Here is a 20,511-nt window from a genome sequence, read left to right as displayed (position 1 = left end):
GGGAAAATATGAAAAAGGATATGAGATACTGAATTTCCTTTGTAGAGAGGCACAAGGCTCTGTGACACAGTTCAGGCTGGCTGAAGCAGGACATAAGAAAGCAGCATGATGTCCACATGTGGCTATAGTAAGAGATTTTGCATGCAAAAATGAAGGAAAATGACTGCAGTCAGGCTTGATCCCCAGAGAGCATGAGCTTCTGTACTGCAGTTTTCTATACAAAGAGACCTGAAAAGTGGAAAGGAACAAATCAGCCAAAAGGAGAAGGGATGTGGTATTCCTACAGACAAGAGGTACTGGGATGTCCTCCTTATGGAGAACCAGCCTGTTAGAAGAGTCACTAAAATGACTGATAGAAACTGGGGAAGACCAACTTTCACTGGCAAATAGCTATGTGAAGGAAAAGAAAAAACAAATTCCACACAGAGTAAATGGGTCTTCAGCAGAAACAGTCACTGTGGGGGCGCTGGGCTCCTTCTGCAGGCATTACTGCTGTAACTCACTGCATTATTCTTGTTCAAACAGCTCTGCTCAGACCTTGCAGTGAGTCACTCCAGCATATTTAGGTCCTTACATAACCAATGCCAAAAGGCAAAAGGTGTTACAGCACTGCTATGCCAACACAAATGCCCAGGGACCAAACTTACACTCGAGAAAATGAGTAAGCACCCACTCCAGAACAGACTGAGAGCATCTCTCAGGGATCACCAGCATGGTATGTTGCAACAAGGATGAGCTGGTGCTCTGCCTCTGGTGGCAGAAGACTTACCAGCAAGTGAGGCAAGGCTGAAAAATGAATTAGGGCCATTTGTACGCTGCCAGTGCAAATGATGCTTCATGGAGTCAAGCATATCACTACGATGAGTCATTGGTTTGTGTTTAAGCATCAGAGGTGAAGTGTTAATGTCACAGGATCCTTGTAGACCCCAAAGATACAGGTGAGCATCATTGCAGTCCACCTGCAAAGAGGAACCAAAGATGGTCTTTGTAGATATAATTTGAAACCAAACACTGACGGGCATATTATCCTCAGATCACTCAATCATCTTGTCTCCCATGGGATTACTCTGTAGCTTTATGCTGTGTGGTAAGTGTGAAGTGGCCTTAATAGGAAGTTCCATGTTCTCCACACTCTGCGTCTCACTTGGCTGCTCAAACCAGCAGCTGCCTCACACCTGCCCCCTCCAACAAGGGAAACTCCCCTTATTACAGGTTCAGTCCCCAGGAAACAGAATGACACTCTTGCCTTGCAGATACACACCACACCCAGCACTTACTTCTAATGAGCCCGGTAACCACTTCAAAGCAGCTCTGCCCTGAGTAATGCTAATTCCTGAGAGGGTTAAATCAACACTTCCTAAGTAAGAGCACCTAGCAAACCCAAAGAAGGTATCTGTGCTGAGCATGACTGTCCCACCCAGGGAAGACAAGAAGGACAGAAGGACAGGAGATTCCAGTGCTTGGGGTGACATAGATGATGCAAGAAGTGATGTGACACCGTATGTCAGTAGGTAAGTGAAAGAAAGCTGTGAACTTGTCAGTCTCAACTTAGAGAAGATTTTTTATCTCATTGCTTGCATGTGAAGAGGTGCTGGACAGACTCTGTCCCATCTTCCTACAAATCCCTTTTGTATCTCTGTTACTTTAGAGGGGCTAAAACAGAACTTGCAACTCATGAGCCAAAGTCAAATTACAAATGCGAGAGGTTTGAACAGCACCACTGCTCACCACGGAGACAGCAAGGAGCTCTGCTTCTTCCAGGAGTGATTGTGTTTCTCCACCTTGTCTTAAAACACACAAGGAAAAGACAGAATGTCAACATGTTTTGTCAACAAGGGTGAAAAGCTGCTCTTATCGAACCTTCCTTTGCCTCCAAGGACCTACTGATAGCACCAAGTCAACTCTTCAGGTCTCAGATTATCAATGAGAAAATTCCTTTTTTTCAAAGCTAGACCCATTTCCTTCCTGCAGACAAACTACTGCCATTCAAATGGGTCCTCTGCAAAACTATAGCTGCATTTCTAATTCACCTCAAAGCACCTTGCTGGCCCCAGGCAGCATCCTCAGCCCTGCACAGACTGCTCTTCAGCTCTCAGGCTGAAGCAGGTTTTGCTGAGCCCTCTGGTTAAAAGAACATGCAGCCTATTCAAATGGACTCTCCAGAACCTTGTTTTGCTCTTCATTTGGTGGCTGACACATTTCCATGCTGGCTCTAAGACAGGATTAAATCCCACAGACGCATGTGCAGTATGTCAGTGAACAGGGCTTGAAGGTGTCTTAGTTCTCCTTTCTACCATGGCTGGTTCACAATGATGGCTTGAAAATGATGTTCTAACACAGATCTGCTGCAATAAATGCAAGATCCAGTAAGCCAAGGCTTGAGCTAAAGGTCCAATAAAGCTAGCTGTCAGCAAAAGCAATTGGTTACACTCTAAGAAATAGGTATGTACTAAGTAAAAAATGTAGTTAAAAAAAAATGCATAAAAGTTGTTCATGCTACAGCAAGGCTAATCGAGTTAATCATTCACAAGCTTAAAGCAGCACAAGAGTTACAATGCTCAGCTACCAATAAAGCACAATAATTTCCTTGAAACACCATCCCTTAGTCCTTTAACTACCAATTTTCCATATCAGTATCATTGGTAGGTCAACAAAAGGACATGCTGCTGACTATCACTTCATTCCTGGATGATTACAGTCCAAAAGTAGAACAAGGTTTCAAAATGTGTCCTGTCAGCTGTGGAATTGCCTCCAGTGCTGCAATGCAATGCTTCCTGGGGCTGGATAAGAAAGGGAGGTGGGCACAAAACCAGGGGGTTGGCTTCAGCTGCTAATTGATGCATCTCTTTATGATGCTGATTTAAGTCTGATTAAATATGTCCAGCCAGGCTTTTAGCAGCCTCTGTCTCCTGGGTAAGTTGTGCCAAGAGAGGGTCAGGTTGGATATTAGGAACAATTCCTTCTCAAAAGAGTGATATTCATTGGCACAGGCTGCCCAGGGAGTGGTGGGATCAGCATCCCTGGAGGTGTTCCAGAGCCATGGAGATGTGGCACTGAGGGACAGTGGGCATGGTGGGGAGGAGGTTGGATGTGGTGACCTTAGGGTTCTTTTCCAACCTTCATGATTCTGTGATTCTGAAAGCAGAAAGTGAAATCCAGAATGTAATGCAAAAGTTGATGGCAGCCAACCACAGGACCTCCCAGGTGGCAAGAAGCAATTGCAATGCAATGTCTGGGAAAGCTGTGCCTGATCTTAGGTCCTTGAGATAAGAGGACAAAGGTTTCAAGGCAGAAAACTCTCAAGGCACCTCCTGATCAGCAGCATTCCTGTGTCTTTACAAATCAAGGCTATTTGGGGTGTAAAAACTGAATCTCTCTGCCCCTGGTTGTCCAACCTGTAGCAATTGGAAGTCGTTAGAGCACTCATGGTGGGAGTGGGACGGATGGTTTAGCAAAAGAGGTGGAAAATCTTTATAACCAGAAAACATCCCAAGGTGATGTGCAAACAATTTGGAAAGGCAAGTTCAAACCTCTCTAAGTGGATTAGTGCCTGATTATCAGGGCACCCATCTCCTCCAGTCGGTGATCTAACCAAGATCTGATGCTACTGGAAGAGATTCATGTAGTTGCCATTGTAGGCAGAGAAACGCATAGGTGAGGTAAAGAATCACAGACAGACATTTCAGGGCCCACAGCTATCTTCCAGCAGCATCTGAGTGCAGCTCTGAGCCACTTGAGCATCTCTTACAAGTTAGATGTGGGTGCTCTAGTCATCAATCCCATCCAACGTACCTCTCTCCCCTTTGCTGTTTTGGGAACCATAGCGCCAAACAGAGCGCTGGGTTTGGGATTTTCACCTGAGTTGAAGCAATGCAGCACTGAATTTCACAATTCCTGAGGTCTTCTACCAGACCAGTGACACAACTCACCAACAAAATGGATAATTCACCCTATCTACAAGCTCCATGAGCATCCCCTTGAAGAAGGCATCCAACACGGAGGTGTTGTTCCAAACTGCCTACACACTCTCCCACTCTCTGCTACCCTAATCTAGAGACGGCAGATTTATCATGCTTCAGACAGTGGGGAATTGATCTTCCACTGTGTGAAAACATGCATGGAAGTTCAAAGTTCTTCACAAGGAAGAAAAGTTTCTGTTTTCAAACTACATATAGGGTTGCAGCTTGAAAACTGGGCTGAAGCTTGGTGTTCTTAACTGCAAAGTGGAAGCCCTTCCCAAGGCCAGGATGTAGCAATCAGTGTTACAACTTGTATTTGACATCTTCCTTAAATCCCAGCTCCTAGAGCTCCGGTGTGATGTGAGACTCAGTTATTTTCACAAAGATTAAAGTATTCTCCTAGCTGCTCCGCTTGAAAGCACGCTTCACACATGACATTTGCTGGCTCCACGTCAAAAAAGCAATTAAAAAAGACCCACATTGACATTATCCTATACAGCCAAACGTTTAAGTCAGTGTTATACTGAAGTAATTTTCATACAGATGTGTGATCTGTTTCTCAGCTTAGTGGAAAGTATTCAACTCACTCTTCTGCGGGTGCAACCAATAAAGCAGTAGCTGAATTGTGTGCTTCTTTTGCATTGTTCTTTATCCAAGTAACAGCATTTCTTTTCTTTTTTCCAATTTCCTTTCCTCAAGGTTTATCCCTGTGTACGATGCAGTCATAATCCCAGCTGCCCCCACTGCAACCTTCCAGCTCACCTCACAGAAGCCAAAACGATGCAAGTTTGCAAGAGCAACCACAGATGTTGTTGAGGAGAAAGGAGAACAGAGGGTGGTGCAAAAGAATAGCAGCCCTGGTCACCTTCTTGTCCCCACTAGCAGCTCCAAGCAAAGCAAGGTGCATTTGGTGCAGCACAGCTCTGTATGTATTGCAGGTGGTGTTCAACCCCATGCATCCTACCTTGGCTGGTGTAAGAGAGACGTGCTCCCACTGCGACCTGGCTATTTCCTCTCTGTATTTTGGAAATTGATAAGTGTTGGCTTGGTGTCTGCCTCACACCTCTTACTTCAGGCTTTTGCACACTACTCAGCACTCTGGGAAGAAGAAAGCCCTCCAGGGGAGGGATCTGAGTGTGCAGCCATTTGTTTGTAAAGCATGCCCCTCTCTCCAAGGGATTTCTGAAGCACCCGTCACACCCATCTCTGAGCATGCACCATCACATTCTGGATGCTTGACGGCAGTCCTGCAAGTTGAACAGCTGCAACACCTCTGTTTACAGGTTTAACAACTGTATCCAAGCACACAGGAGCAACAGGAATGCAATCCAGGGGTCATTTGGGTAGACAGAATGAAAGACGGACAAGACTGGAGCAGCAGCACACTGAACAACCCCAACTCCCTCACATCTCTGAGGGGTGGGAGAGCCTTCCAGGTCTCTGTGCTGCAGGGATGCAGGGTGACTCCTTCCCACAGGCAGTGCAAGGTACCCAGCCCATCCCTGAGACTCACCTTCAAGGTGCTTTTGAACTGCCACATCAGATGCCTACATTCCTCTGTACAGGGGACTTTGCACAGCTCCACACAAGCGCTCAGCGAAGGGCAGGTCACCACCAAACTGGTTGGTTTCTTATGCTAGATTTTATTTTATTTTATTTTATTTTATTTTATTTTATTTTATTTGGCAAATTCCTGCAGCCCTGTATTAACTAGTGGTAAGAGAATAAGTGAAGGAGACCTCTGGCTGGACCTGAAGAGCCATTTGTGCATCTTTCTGAGCATTTGGAACTGATAAACAGCCACAGAAAATGATTTTCTCTGCTAGGAGTGAGTATGCTACAATTTCTGTGTGTCTTCAATTTGAGTGCATTGGTGAAGGGCATGGGGAGCTGTATTTAGAGCTTAGATCTGTGCATTTTTATGTCTCTGCATCCAACTCCTTGGACATGTGTGTTCAAATATTCCTGTGCCCTACACATATATGACAGCAGCTCCAGAATGAGCCAACAGGCCAACCAACAGCCATCCTCACAGAAGGCCTAAGTCCCTCAGTTGTTGCGTTAGCAGCTGGGAAAAAAGGAAGCAACTTCTCCAAACAAGCCATTCAGGCAGGGTGAAGCATCATCTGTTCCCCCCATTAAGGCAGCAGTTTCCCATTGAAAGTGCCCATGGGGGAAGTGTGTCTGCTTCTCACCTACAGCTCCAACAACATGAGGAAAATGATGACAGTGTTGGGGATGCAGTGATAAATCCATACCTACTCTCAGGCTGTAAGTCTGTCAAGGGTTGCTTTGTGGTCACCTCTCCCAGGAAACTGGCAGAAATGTGCAGGATGACAGCTCAGGCTCTGCAGATGCTCCTCAAAATCCCCTCCTGCAGTCACAGTGGTTCTGGGGGACAATTTGCTTCAGGGAGGGCTCCCACACACAGCATGAATGGAGCCCAGCTCCATCCAGATCCATCCCAGCAGACTGAGTGCTTACAAGCCCTCCCGCTGGGTTCTACAACACACAGAGCATGTCTTCAGCACTGTGCTGCAGAAACTTCCTGCTGTGACCAAACCATCGCTGTGACCCGAGAAATCACTGCAAAAATAACAATATTCCGGAGAAGCTCCTAGGGCAGCCACACTGAGGACTCCACAGAGCAGTGGGACATGAGCTGCTCATCCCTGCTGGGCTGTGGGGTGAGGTTCTGCCTATGGGGTGGGTGTCCTGAGCAATATGGACATGGCCACTGCAATGCATTCATTCCATTGTGTACCCATATACATGAACTGACACTGAGCTGCCCTCTCATGCTGCTTGTCTGTGTTTCCTCTCTTCACATCTTTCACCCATCGTTTTTCTTGCCTCAATGTCCTCTTTTCACCTTCAGTCTAAAAGTGTGTCAGCTATACCAAAATAGAAGAACAAAAAGAGCAACAGGAAAAGGGTGAAATTAAACATAGAATTAAGGTAGAAAGCTGGAAGATGCAGAAGGGGGAAGGAGAAGTAGAGCAGAAACACAGCGGTAGGATGGAGACAGGCAAGGATGTGCAGAGACGTGCAGAACAGTGAGGTCTGAAAGTTTCCTACAGGTGAAAGCAGCCTGGAGAGCACAGCATCACCCTGCAGCCAGAGGCAGGGGTTTTTAGCAGAGCACTTCCCCTGTTTACTCACACTCTTCAGCCCCACTGAGCCAGACTGGCTGATCCATTCTGTGTTCAGTTTCCATGTGCTTTATCAGTCACTGATTTTGCTGGTCTCCTTTGCATCCTGTCCCTTCCAAGCATTTTGGCCAGGCTTCCCCTCTGCTGATGTGTCAGGAGTGTGAGGTCTCAGCCACTTCAGGTCTATCAGTCATTTCAACACCATCTCCTAGCAAGCTTCCCTTAGGGATGCAGTGACAGTGGAGACAGAGTTGAACTGCTCAGGATCAATCAGGAGAAATGTTCAAGGACACTTTGAGCTGAGCACTGTGTTCCGTAGAATCACGGAATCATAGAAGACAAGGTTGGAAAAGTCCTCCAAGTCCAACCATCCACCTACCACCAATATTTCCCACTAAATTATGTCCCTCAGTACCACATCTAAACGTTTCTTAGGGACAGTGACTCAACCACCTCCATGAGATCTGGGTGGTAGGTCCTTAAGTCTGAGGCAAGAGCTGCAGTTCATCTCTGTTCAACACCTCATAGCTTAGAGGTGGTAGAACCATTCCTACCTGACATTAACCCATGGTGGGCAGAGAATGAAGGTTCTATGATGGCCAAAGAAATAAAGTATTTAAATTAAGCCTCCAGCCCTGTGCTTAGCCTGTCTATTAAGGACATGGCTTAGAGGGCACGGTGATGATGGATCAGCAGTTGGACTTGCTGAGCTTAGTGGTCCTTTCCAACCTTAACGATCCTATGACACCCCTGCACATCACCTCTCCATCTTTGCTCTCCCTGGAGCAGAACCTGCCTCTCGCCACTCAGGCAGCGTCACCTGGGAGCAGAGCACTTAGCTAATTAGCCTGGCATGCACGCGGCGGCATCGTGGGAATGTTTGGAGCCAGGGCTGGTCCCAGCACCAGGGTGCCAATGGGAAGATGGGGCCCCACCCTTCGGACCGGGATAATATTTTTCTAATGCCTTGCAGTAGTTGGCTTTTGTTTTGCTGAGTTGTTGCTATGCACCTGAGGCTCCACGAGGGAAGTCGGTTCTCCAGAGGAAACAACACTGGCAATAAAGTCACCACATCATTGTCCTGGCTGCTTTCTGTGTCATGAGCAAACACATGAATCTGCACTTGTTTATCGGGAGGCACAAGGGCAGGATTTTGCTGGCTATCCGCAGAGGTGATTTGTCTGTTGGACCTGTGAGGCTCGGTGGCAGCAGTTAGCCCTAAAAACAAAACCAGGAAGAGACTAAGTGTTCCCATACAACTCCGAGCACAATCAGCAACCCTCCTCGAAAGAGCCTTTAAAGCAAGAAATGGGAGAGGGAAAAAACAATTAGCACCAGGGTCTTTAATAAAAAAAAAAAAAAGAAAAAGAAAAAAGACAATTCTTCCATTAATCAGACCCTTATCAGCAGCAAGGTGATATAAAGCCAGGGTTTAATTGAAACTGAGAAAATGTGTTTGTGCTGGTGTGCAGAGCCTTGTCTATGTGGCCAGGAATGTGGCCTGCATCCTGTTTTCTTTACTGATGGGGGAGGAATCCGCTCTGCGATTCCTTGAAAGGCTGCAGCGTGTTTTCTACCAGCTCCATGCTGTGCTTGTGAATTCATCCCTGCTTCTTAGCATCCTGGAGAGCAGCTTTGTGCTCAGAGGGATCCTAAAAAACACCAGCTTTGTTTTGCAGGAAAAGAGACACCGCTCCATGGACATCAACAGGTGCTCTTGGCTCCTGCTGATCCTTCTTGATTCGTCTGATTCCGCTGGTATCTGTGGATCAATGGATAATTCCTGAAGCACCATGCAGGGCAGGACCTGACAGTCCCTCTGCTCCTATTGTCCCATCAGGTGCCTTTGAAAGGCACTTGTTCATTCTTCATGGTAAAGAACTTCTTCATGGTAAAGAATTTAAACCAAAAGAGGTTTAAAGATAAATTTGGTCAATGGAAATAAAAGAGGGGAGATTTGGGTTAGATGTGGGGAAGAAATTCTTCACTGTGAGGGCAATGAGGCTCTGGCACTGCTGCCCAGAGCTGTGGATGCCCCATCCCTGGAAGTGCCCTCAGCCATGGATGGGTCCTGGGCAGCCCAACTTGGTGGGGGACACCCAGCCCACGGCAGGGGGTCAGGCTGGGAGGGCTTTGAGATCCCTTTCAACCCAACTGTTCTGTGGTTCTGTGATCTTCAAGGACCCTTCCAACCCAACTCAACCCGTTCTGTTGTTCTTTAGTTTTTAAGATCCCTTCCAACCCAACCATTCTGTGGTTTTACCATTCTACATTTCTATAATTCTACAGTTCTATAAATTGTCAAGCATTCAACCACTGTCAGCTCCTCAGCTACATCCCCCATTGCTAGGGAATGTCTCTGCGATTTATCCAAGACTGCTCTCTGCCCAGGGTTGTTTCTGCTGCTTTACATCCATGCTTTTTTAGCACAGGGCTCAACTGTCTTGTCCTGTGTTGCTCCCATCATCACTTGAGTCTCCAGTGAACCTTCACCCTGCTTAAATACCATGACACAGAACAGCAGGCAATCTGTAACACTGCAATACATAAAATCTATGAACACATTTTTTCTGCTTCCCAGGCCCAACCTCTCAAAGGCATAAACACAGTCATGCTTCCCTCCTGCTTTCTGTCAGTACAGTTACTGCAGGAATGAACAGCCTTCCCCCGAATTCAACAGCCTTCCCTGCACCAAAGCTCTGGTTGGCTTGGAGGGACATTTCACCCCCCAATACTACTGTGTCCTTGGCCACACAACTATGATGTTTGGCTTTTGTAAACAGGAGTGGGAATGCGACCCAAAAGCAAGTTTGAAGAAGTGTGACAAATTCACCCAGCATTGCAGCCCAGCATAATTAAGCAGCATTCTTATTCACGTCATCTCCTGGCTCTGGCATCGTTTTTATTATAGTCATTATGAAGACAGATATTACTTTTGGATTGACTCACTTGATGGGTTGATCAGCACTTTATTGTAGCCTCCAGTTATAGCACTTTTTATGGCATCCAGAAGAACTTAACCATTAGCACACTATTAGGAAGCACACTGGCAGCTGATTAAGTTGCTGAAGGTCAAAGACATTTTTCTTAATTGCTCCATGTGTGCTCTCTCCTCCTCCCCCTCCAACGGAGCTGGAGGGAGATCATTTTGTTTTAATAATAAAGTCACAAAGGCATACTTCGTATTTGCCATCAAATCTCCAGGGAGAGGGTTATTCACCATTTAAGATCTTGTCTAAACTGTTATGGTCTTGCTGCTGAAATGAAGTCTTGGAGATTTTCAAGACATGTATTGTGATCTTAAAAAAAAAAAAAAAAGAAGTCATCAGGGTGACTGATTGAACTGGTTAACACATATTGCAAATAATGTTGTATTAGGGTCATAAAAAATGAATGCATGGATATGCTGAAAGGAGGGAAGGCATTATGATATCCAGCCTATAGCTCCCAGGTAAATCTCCAGGAAACACTGTCAAAGATGAGAGATCCTGGAATTCCTGACAGACGTTTTGATCAGCCTTGTCATTCTTTCTTTTGGAATGCAGCATTTCTGGTGTTCTCCCGTTGATTCACAAAGGCAGCTCAGCAAGGTGTTCATATCCTGTCTCCCAGACCTCACCAGCCACACACTGAGCTCTACTTTCAACATGTTCCAGGTGCGCTACAGGAATGACAGCTTTCAGCAGAGACACTTCAGCAGACACGATGGGATGCTTCTCACCTCTTGCAAATACAGGCATGAGCCTGTATTTGTTACCCAGCACAGCTAACAACTGTAGCTCAAAACTATGTGATTACTTAATCTGACGTGCCCAATTTCATTTTCTCCTTCAGCCTTTTCCTTCTCCCAAGACTCCAGGTCTCGTCGGACCTGGCAGCCTCCCACATTTCAGTCTCAGCCAGACGTTCAGCTGCTCATGGAGCTTCGTCTTTCAGTTCCAGACTTGCCTGACCCAACTGAGGTCACCAAGATGGAGAAACATCTTCCTCATCTTCTGAGTTGGATTTCCACCAGCTCAATGCATCCACCAAACCACTAGGTTTAGCCTAGCACAAGAGCCAGTCAATGGTCAATGAGGAATGAGGACTGAGGAGTGCAGGGTTGCCATTGCAGGTTGTTAGATTGCCCTGGTGGCCTTAGGAAGCCCCTCCACCAGGGGAGCTCATTGAAACCTTCTCCTTTGCAGGACAAGCTGGTGGAGCAGTGCTGTGCAGAAGAGCAGTTTCCTTTGGACAAGGGAGTGGCTGTAAGGTTGCCGCAAAGGTCTGACAGAAGTTATGTGGGGAGAGGCACCCAATTACTCATCAGTGAGCAGGTGTGAGGCTGAGGAAAGAATTTCAAAAAGGATGAGGCAGCAAAATGCTCCTGCTGAGTGTCAGAGGAAAGTGCAGCAGATGGGAGCGTGCTTAACACAACGGTTTTGTGCCTCTCTACCTCCTGCTCCCCAAACCAATTCCCTCCTAGAGTTTGTGAGGAAGAGTTAAACTTTGGATCTTCTCTGTTTCCTGGATCAGACCAGGCAGGACAACAGAGAGAGCTGGAGGAAGAGCTGAGAGTGTCAGGGCAAAAGGCTTGAACATGGAAAGCCAAGGGCTTGAAACCCCACATGAGGGAAACCCCTTTCAGCCCTGAGCCTGAACTGACCCCAGAAAGGTGCTGGATGCAGCGGACCACAGAGCTGCCCTGGGGCAGAAGGCATTGGTTATAGAGCTGGCATCCACTGTTCATCTGCCTGTTCCTCACTCCAGTCTACTCAAGACCACCCATCAATCTACAGCCTTCACAGCCAGGGATACTGGTGTGAGAGAAAAGATTTGGGAACTTTAAACACAGCACTGGGCTAGGACTGCCCAGCGGCATGTCATGTTCTATCTCAATCTGAAGGGCGTGAGCCACACCACAGGGATGTGCCATGGCCATGGCCAAGCCAGCTGGAAATCCTGAACGCTGCTCTCAGTGGAGGAGGATGCAGAGGAACTCCCATTTCATTTAACTAAATTATCCTGAGCTTGACATTACAGCACATAGAAGATGTTCCACAGGCAGAAGACTTCCTGTAGAATATCTGCCTTGGTGCACTGCAGCCTTGCTTTTAGTCACTTCCATAACAGATCAAATTATAAAGATGGAGACCCAGCTGCTGGGAGATCCACACTGATGGGCGGCCCCTGTAAAGCCATCAGCCAGATGTGCTGAAACCAAACTCATGGCAACTAGCTGCTGACCCATAGCAAAGAGTCACCCATCACTCTTTTTTTCAGTGTCGCTACTCTAGGTCTTACTTCATAAGGCTTTTCTACAGAGAGATCCAAAGCAGAACAAAATTATAAATTGCCAGGCAGGGAAACTTTTTAGCAGAGTAGATCTTGTGTGTGGATGGTTTCTTCTTTCCAGGTAGACATTGACTGGCCAAGACATGGAACAGGCACCCACCAAAATGCACTCGAAATTCACTCAAAGCATCTTTCCATGTCAACACATCTTCTCCTGAGCAAAAGCAAATGGTTCAACAAATGTGAGATGCAGACGAATTTGAAGAAGTACTGCCTAACCTGGTGAGGACAGAACAGCTCTGCAGTGTAAAAGGAACAGATCAGTGCAAAAGGGCTCTTCTTTAGGAACTCCTGCTGCAGAAAAAATGCGAGGTCCATGCAGGGCACCAGGGTTCCCCTTCTATGGGAATTGTCAAATGAATGAAGAAATGCTGAACTGAAAAGTTGTTTTGTAGGAAAGATGCCCTGTCTCTTACATGTAGAACTGGCTTTGGAAGTTGCCTGCTTTCCTGGATTTTCCTCCTTGGTAAAGTTTTGTTCTCTTGTTATTGACTGTTATGTATGAAAACTGATAAAACTGATCTCCTTCCATACACTTCAGCTGATCTTCATCACCAAATTCAATAATCTCAGAATAAACAGTCCTCTCTTCTCCCTTTACATCCTAATTAAGATGCTCTCAAATGTCTCCCTTCTCTCCTTCCTTGGGTGATGCTTAATTAGCGCTTTTAATTAAAACCATACCCGAAGGACAGGGCTCTGTACAGATGTTGGCACTGGTACAGACAATGCCATGAGGTTGCTGCCAGGCTGCAGTGGTCCCTTAGCTCTTGGTGGGACACGTGAGGGGCTCATGTAAGATCCAAGTGAGGAGCTCTGCTGAGGTTTTGTGGTCAGGGAATTGAGGTACTCCTCTGGATGCTTGGCCTGTGGTGGCTTTGTCCTGCTTTTTCCCTTCTGGGAAACTCACCTGTTCTCCATCATTCAGCCCCACTTGGATTTTTATTTTTATTTTTCTCTATTTATTGATCTTAAGCAGAAAAAATAACCTCGGATGGATTGGTCCAAAATTTCTCACTCCTTGCTTGGATGTCTTTCTTCCAGCCCACGTCCTGCATCCGGGCTACAGGGAGCATCCCATGGGCTCCCCTCCAGCAAAGGCAATATTCCACAAGTGCCGTTTCCCTGGCAGATGGGATGGTTTCATCCTCTATGAGCAGGGAAAGGCAACTGCTTCCAGGCTGACTAAGGTCATATTATTTCTGTGACTTAAAGAAAGACAAATAAAAGGCTGGGCCCAAGGCTGGGCTGTAGACATTCCAGATGATGAGAAATCTTCCCTGGGAAATGAATGAGTGTCCAGCAGCCCTCAGCTTCCTCATTCACACCACCTGGACTCAGCCCAAGCAGGTCACTCTGGAAATTACTCCAAACACACGCCTTAGATTTTATACATAGGGAACTGAGACCCGTTGCTGGACACCTTTTTGTCATAAAATCATAAAAAAAAAATCCGAAGGAATCTGATTTTTGCACATTCTAACACCAGGTCGGAGGGTTGAGTTTTGGCTGTAGCTCAGCCAAGGCATTTGGGCAGTAGGAAAGGGCAGGGCTGTTGCTCTCCAAACTTTCAATCCCAGAAAGGCATAGAAACCCACAGCGAACTTAGAGCTGCTGGGTGTGCAGCAAGCACACTGCTGGCTGTTATGATAATGTTTCTTTATTTCCTTCTCACAGCTGCACCATGAAATTCACTGAGTTAACTACACCAGAGCAATCTATGACGTGGTCTTCAGGCACAGCTTTAATGGGATCAGGGCCTTTTAACCATTAAAAAAAAAAAAAAAAAAAAGAACTGAAATAACAAAGGATTGAGGGAAAAATAAAACAAACCCCAAACTGAGATCTCAAAGTCAATGGGGCTGCAGAGAGGTGGGATTGCTTTGTCCCTGCAGTGCTAACAGCCGCAGCCGGACCTGCTGAGATGATCTGCAACAAAGTGCTCATCCATCAGAGAACATTAACAGACACACAGAGCAGGGATTCAAGCTGTGCTCAGCACGGCATCCCCATCCCTACCCAGCTCTGTTGTCCCATTCACTGCCTTCTTTTGTCCCACTGCCTTCTTGCTCTTTTCCACCATCTCCACCCCAACCAAATAAGGGAGGAAAGAAAGGGTATCGACTTTTGCCATTATTTATTACAAATTAGATCCTTTTGCAAATTGCCATCTAAAAAAAACCAGTAGATTTAAATAAATATACAGATGTCAGAACGCTACATACAGCATGTGTGAGTCGGTCACGCTGAAGATGGGACATCACACACATGAGGAGATATACATAGTATTTTACAGCAGTAGTTTTATTTTAAATTACGAGGCTCACATTAAACCATGTGCAAAGTTTCCTTTGGAACAAACCCTTTCAGGATTTATTTATTTTTAATTATTTTTTTTTTCCCCCCCAAATGACTCAAACCTTCAGAAGGTCAAATAGAAAAAAAAAAATTTCCTGCAGCTTTGGGGACCAAAATGATCGGTCGGTTGTTTCATTGACAATACAATCAATCAGTCTCACCTTTGCTCTAAGGCTTAAAGCAAAATCAAGGAAGTATTTTGTATGTCCGATGGGACTACACTTGAGGCAGACACAGGTTTTGGTCCACCACCAATCTCAAGCAATCTTTTTCAATGCTCATGTGTAATGCTGGACCGGGCAGCAAGGGGGACCCGACAGCAGCTATTTACCTGCACTGACCAGACAACAGCCACAATTTATAACAGAAGTTCAATCTGCCCAAGCAAGCAAAAGTGCATCTGCAATGCAGCCCCAGATCCTTGAGACTGTTTGCCTACAAGATGGGTTTCCAGCTCCTGGGCTCTGTGTGCTTCCCCAAATTATTCCTTCCCTCCTCTGAGCCAGCAGCACCGTGCAGCCTCTGGTGAAGCATCCATCATTTGTGTGGGTTTAAGTCCAACCCCTTCTCCTAAAGCTGTGCAGACAGTGCTGTGCTCTCTTCCTGCTGATCCTTTTCTGCACATTAATCCCACCTGGCTGCCCCTGACTCATTCTCTATTCTGGTTACTCTTATAGTGATGTGCTATCCACACACTGCTCATTTATTACATAGGGTCCGACTCAGAAATCTGATCTAAGTGAAGCAGCAAGCAAGCCTTTGCGCATCATTCTCCCACCACCCATCTTCTCTGCCCCTAACCCTTCATCTCAGGCAAAGCTGAGAGCAAGCTGGGGTATGGGGTGAAGAGCTGAGGAACCCTACCCCTATGGGAGTGTTTCCCTGGGAACAAGCCAGGTTCCCAGCACGGACCCCATCCAGATCACCAGCTTGGCTCTGCTCAGACCCTCCCCAGGCTCCATGGGGCTTCATGCGTGGGGCTCCATGCATGGGGCTGCAACAGCCTGGCAGGGCCAGAAACTGCTGCAGAGATACAGCTGCACATGAGCATCCCACCCTGCTCTGCTCTGCATGGTGGCAGGAGCCACACTTGGGTTTGAAGAGAGCTATCATCCACCTAAACAAGACCCAGAAGGCCCTCCCGTGATTTTCTCAGCCAAAGAATGCCACTGACCATTCAGATGGCTCTCGGGCTTTAAGATAATACACTTTTATATATATATATATATATATATATATATACTGGGAGCTGTTTGACCACAGGAGTCTCATTCATATGCACATCGCACCAATAAGTGAAAAAAGTGCAACACTGGGCCCAGAAGCAGCTTATCCCCATCTACAGCAGCCAGACCACGTCAGAGAGGGCCGAGCGGACCCATGCTCAGACGTGGTCCGAGGGCAGAGCATGCCAAGCCAGTGATGCAGGCACTCGATGCTGCCGTGTCTGGACGGCACGTGGCTGTTTGGGTTTTGTTGGTGATTCAACCACCTACAGCAGCTGAGTGTCTGCCTTGGGCTCCAGTGCAGAGTGTAGCAAGTGCTCTACCAGCAAGACCCTTGCCTGATCCAAAAAGGCACAATTCAGCTCCACGACACGTCTATGACTGTATAGAGAGACACTGATTTCCCTTTATAACAGTCTCTGGAGTGCATGCAGTACTCGTTCACGCAATGGGAGCATGGAGACTTCCACTTCTTCCCCCCTCCACTCATGGCCTTTCCTTCAGCTCTAACTACCGACAGCGGAGTTAGCGGCACCCACGGAACTCCAGATTCTTCTGGCAAACTTGGTTTGCGCCTGCTTCTTATCTCTTCTTCTTCCAAATGTTCTTCTTCCAAGGCAAAACTGCCGGTGGAGCACTCCGCTGAGCACGGTGCTGCTGCTTGCCAAACTGCAGGCGGGAGACAGCAAGGTCCCTGCAACCAAGAGACACAAAATGTTCACTCACCAATCCATTTTCCTACTCAGCAATAGCCTATACTACATCATTTGCCTACTGGCAATAGCTTATGTTATGCCATTTACCAACCAGTCACCACTTCGGGTCGTGTTTTGTTATCGGGCTGTTTGTTATTAGTGTTATTTTTGGTGTCTTGGGTTTGGTCGTTGGCTTTTGGGTTTGTGTTTTGGTTTTGTTTTGTTGTAGTTTTCTTTTTCGAGGCAGAAGAAGGGATGGAAGAGTAGAAACCCCTAGCTGCAGCTGTAATAAGTTGCAGCACCGATCCACCTGTTCGGGATGATACAACTGATGCTTCCCCATATCTGTCTTTCAGAAATTCTTCCCCTTGGATCTGATATAACTGCCACTAATTGACCAATTCTTTCTCAATTTGCAGGCACCTTTTGGCTTATTTAGATTTCTGGAAGCTCTTCCAGCACTGTTCAGTGATGGGATGTCAGAAGAGATATCTCTTTTAATCCAAGCTGCCCCCCAGCCTATCCTTTTCCTATGGGATGACATCTCCTTCCTTCTTACACATCACCCTTTTGCCCATTCCATATCAGAGGAACTTCCCCACTAAAAATTACATTATGTAATGTTGCTTTAGTGCTGGAAAACCCCTGGTTCCCTCAGCTGTTAGCTTTCAGTTCAACACAGCAGAAATTTCTCAGTTGAGTTATTAAAAGGGGGGAAGCCAGCAACATAAGCAGCAACTACTGAGGTCACAACCCCAAATTTTTAAATTGCTTACAAGGGAAGTTCACATCAAATCACAAAATCATAGAGGTTGGAAGGGGCCTCTGGAGATCATCAAGTCCAACCCCAAGTTCAGAGTGGGTTTCAGTGGCACACTCACCTGAGGGCTCTCAACAGGTTGTGCTGGAAAGGCTTCACATCACCGCTCTGTGGAGCCTTTGACGATGCTCCAGAGCTCATTGGGAGCCTCAGGCTCTGGAGGTACCTGATGAGCAAGGAGAGGTGCATGAGCCACCTGCATGCAGGCACCAGGGGAACGCTGCTCTAACATCACTGGGGGCAGACTAAGTTCAGTGCACGATTCAAAGGGTTAATTGTAGCTGTTTGTGAGTTATCTAAGCCTCACTTCTACAGCTGTCCTCTTGCCTCACTCAATTCATAGTCAATTTAATGACGGGAGGTTTTGACTATTGCTTTGATAAGACTAATGACATCTGTACAATAACTTCGCCCTTGATCTCCCCACAATGCACACAGTCCTCTATACCTCTGGCTAAAGTGAGACAACAGAGTGCCCTACATAAGCTCCCAGCACGCGGGAGATGCCAGCACCCCAAAGCAACCCTACAGCCTCCACTCCCCTCTCCCTGAAGCACTCAGGGGAGCATCCCCAGCCACTCCAGCTCACCTGGGCTCCTCCTGGCAGAAGCTGGCACAGATGCTGTCTCCGGAGCGCGAGCACTTGCACCTGCCAGGCGACCTCTTGCGCCGTCGTGGCGGGCTGCCCAGGCCATAGGGAGCAGTTTGCCTGTTGGAAAGAGGAGAAATCAGCGCTGCTGCTCGCTTGTTATCAGCCAGCAGGTTTATAACACAGCCTTGGGAGGCAGCCAAGCCAGTGCCATGATAATAAAAGACTCATCTATAGACATAAGGTGAAAAGGCCACCGATAATTCCAAGCCTTTAAACTCCAGCTCCTCTCCCACCTACTGTTTACTCTGCCCCTCCCAGGGAGATGGCCATGCCAGCCCTCCCAGTCGCATTTTCTCTCCTTGCACCCATGCAAGGGCTGCTGCACGGGCTGGGCTCACCAGCCACCAGCACATGGAATGTGCAATGCTATAGGACATAGTACAAATCGCAGCCATTGTAATGCATGGGACATAGTACAGATGAAGACATCTCAGGGCCATAACAGGTCCTCCTGATCACAGCATGCTTCCCCAGCTCTTAGCGTGTGCACATTCCTGCTCCATCTCTGATCACAATCTCTCCTCCCAGAGGGTTTAGGATTGGCAGTGATTGAAACTATGCTCCGAGCAAGCAGCGAGTTGTAATTGCACGTTAGTGAGCATGATTTTAACCACACCTGAGTACATGTGTTTTGCTACAGAGCGATGGCCATTGGTCTGAAACTGCACGGAGAGCTGCTTTAGCATTCTTGAGGGCAGGACTTGGCAGCCACGGGACGTTAGTGCCAACCCACCACTGTCTCATTAACAATGCTGGCAGCCAGCAGGCAGTTACAGTTTGCAAGAGGGTAATGTAACTTATCTGGCTTGCAGCTATAACATCTTGCTATTGCTTTTGTCTTGCAGAGGTACAAATCTCAAATAAAGATAAATGGTGGGGAGGCAGCACCCTAAGCTTTCATCCCACTCCCCTTGGGTTATACTGGAACCCCCGAGCATAGCACAGCCTGTATTCTAGCAGCTGCAAAGGTCTGAACTCTCAGTGCCCTGTGGTGCAGGTGCTGCGTGAACCTCCTTTCTCACCTCCATCTAACTGCCCCCCATCCTGGATAAGGAAGGCAAAGACAAACCCACAGAACCACCCCAAAAAAAACCCACGCTCACCCAGGTGTGTTGACCCAGATGATATCCAGGTGACAGAAGTAGATGCACTCCTTATCCAGCCAGCTGTTGCAGGAGCACCGCTTGGCTCTCAGGTGCGCGGCCGCGCCGAGGTGGGACTGCAGGGGAGGCTGCCCCATACCTGCAGCAGAAGGAGAAGGGATGAGTTGCAGGTTGGATTCGGAGCACCGGCGCACATTCCGGCGGGCGCTGCGGTGATTCCAGAGCACAGAGGTGCAGCCTGGCACAACCCGGCAGAAACTGCCCCGCAGTGCCCCCCGCTCCCAACCCCCTGCTGCATCCGGGACCCCTAAAGTCCCGGGGCTCACCGTCTTCCAGGAGGACGCAGAGGGCGAGCGCCAGCAGCGCAGCACCGGCAGGATGGCTGGGCATGGCCGCGGAGAGAGCTGGAAGGTTTCGATTTGGGAGTTTGCCTTTTTTTTTTTCTGTGATTCTTTTTCCCCCTTCTATTTTTTTTTTTCCCCCCTTCCTCTCTTCTCCGTGCACCGTTTCAGCCGGAGCCGCAGCGATGATCTGGAGGCAGCGGGCCCCTGGCAGGTGCTTTATAGCCCCGCTCCGCCGCGTCACGGCCACGCTCCGCCCAGCAACGTGGAGCCCCGCAGGGGAAACATCGGGACTCGGGCACGCGTGGAGGGGAAGGGGGAGAAGGAGGCGGCATCCCGTGGGTCCGCCCCACTGCGGGGAGGCACCGTCCTGCAGCTCGGCTCCGGCCTCAAGCTTCAAACACGCGTGTGGTTCCATTCCCGCACGGGGATGTGCGGGGAGAAATTCCCCCGCCAGGGATGCTCGGAGCGTGGGGCAGCGAGGCACGCTGCTGTGCGTGTGTGCAACTGGGTTGGTTTCCCGTGGGGATTGGTGGGGATGAATCCCGAGTTGGGATGGATCCCACGCGTGCTGCAGGTGGAGGCAGAAGCAGTTTGCAGGCGCTGCCGGCAGATGGAGCGGGAGCGGTGCCCGCAGAACGGCCCCGTACTGCCCTCCCATCCCACGCAATGGGGCTGCCCGCGGGCCCCGCAGCTTCCCCGTAGACTGACCCCAGCCTGCCGCAGCCCTTCAGGCACAAGAGATTAAACTAGCCCCCCAAAAGAATAATAAACAACTGGGAAACTGCCCTCGGAGGAACCCCCGGGGGGCATCGCGTGGGCCAGAAGCAGCTCTTGGCTCAGCACAGCCCTTGGGAATGGCGTGGGATTG

At 48.0% G+C, this 20,511-nt stretch overlaps 1 protein-coding gene across 1 annotated transcript; it reads right to left on the bottom strand.

The window, feature by feature from the left end:
- Window positions 1-14,565: 14,565 nt before the first annotated feature.
- Window positions 14,566-19,812, bottom strand: EDN2 (endothelin 2). Its single transcript, XM_042834625.1, has 5 exons — window positions 19,626-19,812; window positions 19,300-19,438; window positions 18,134-18,253; window positions 17,606-17,710; window positions 14,566-16,723 (listed from the first exon to the last, which is right to left on the bottom strand). The coding sequence occupies exons 1-5, from the start codon at window positions 19,687-19,689 to the stop codon at window positions 16,612-16,614; spliced, it is 540 nt and encodes a 179-aa protein (XP_042690559.1). The 5' UTR covers window positions 19,690-19,812; the 3' UTR covers window positions 14,566-16,611.
- Between the last annotated feature and the right edge of the window lie 699 nt (window positions 19,813-20,511).

This window comes from Centrocercus urophasianus, unplaced genomic scaffold (genome assembly GCF_019232065.1).
Source record: "Centrocercus urophasianus isolate 14NV4802_14NV808 unplaced genomic scaffold, USGS_Curo_1.0 seq_48, whole genome shotgun sequence".
NCBI lineage: Eukaryota > Metazoa > Chordata > Aves > Galliformes > Phasianidae > Centrocercus > Centrocercus urophasianus.
Note: the sequence above shows the minus strand (reverse complement) of the source record. Positions and strands in the feature narration are given on the sequence as shown.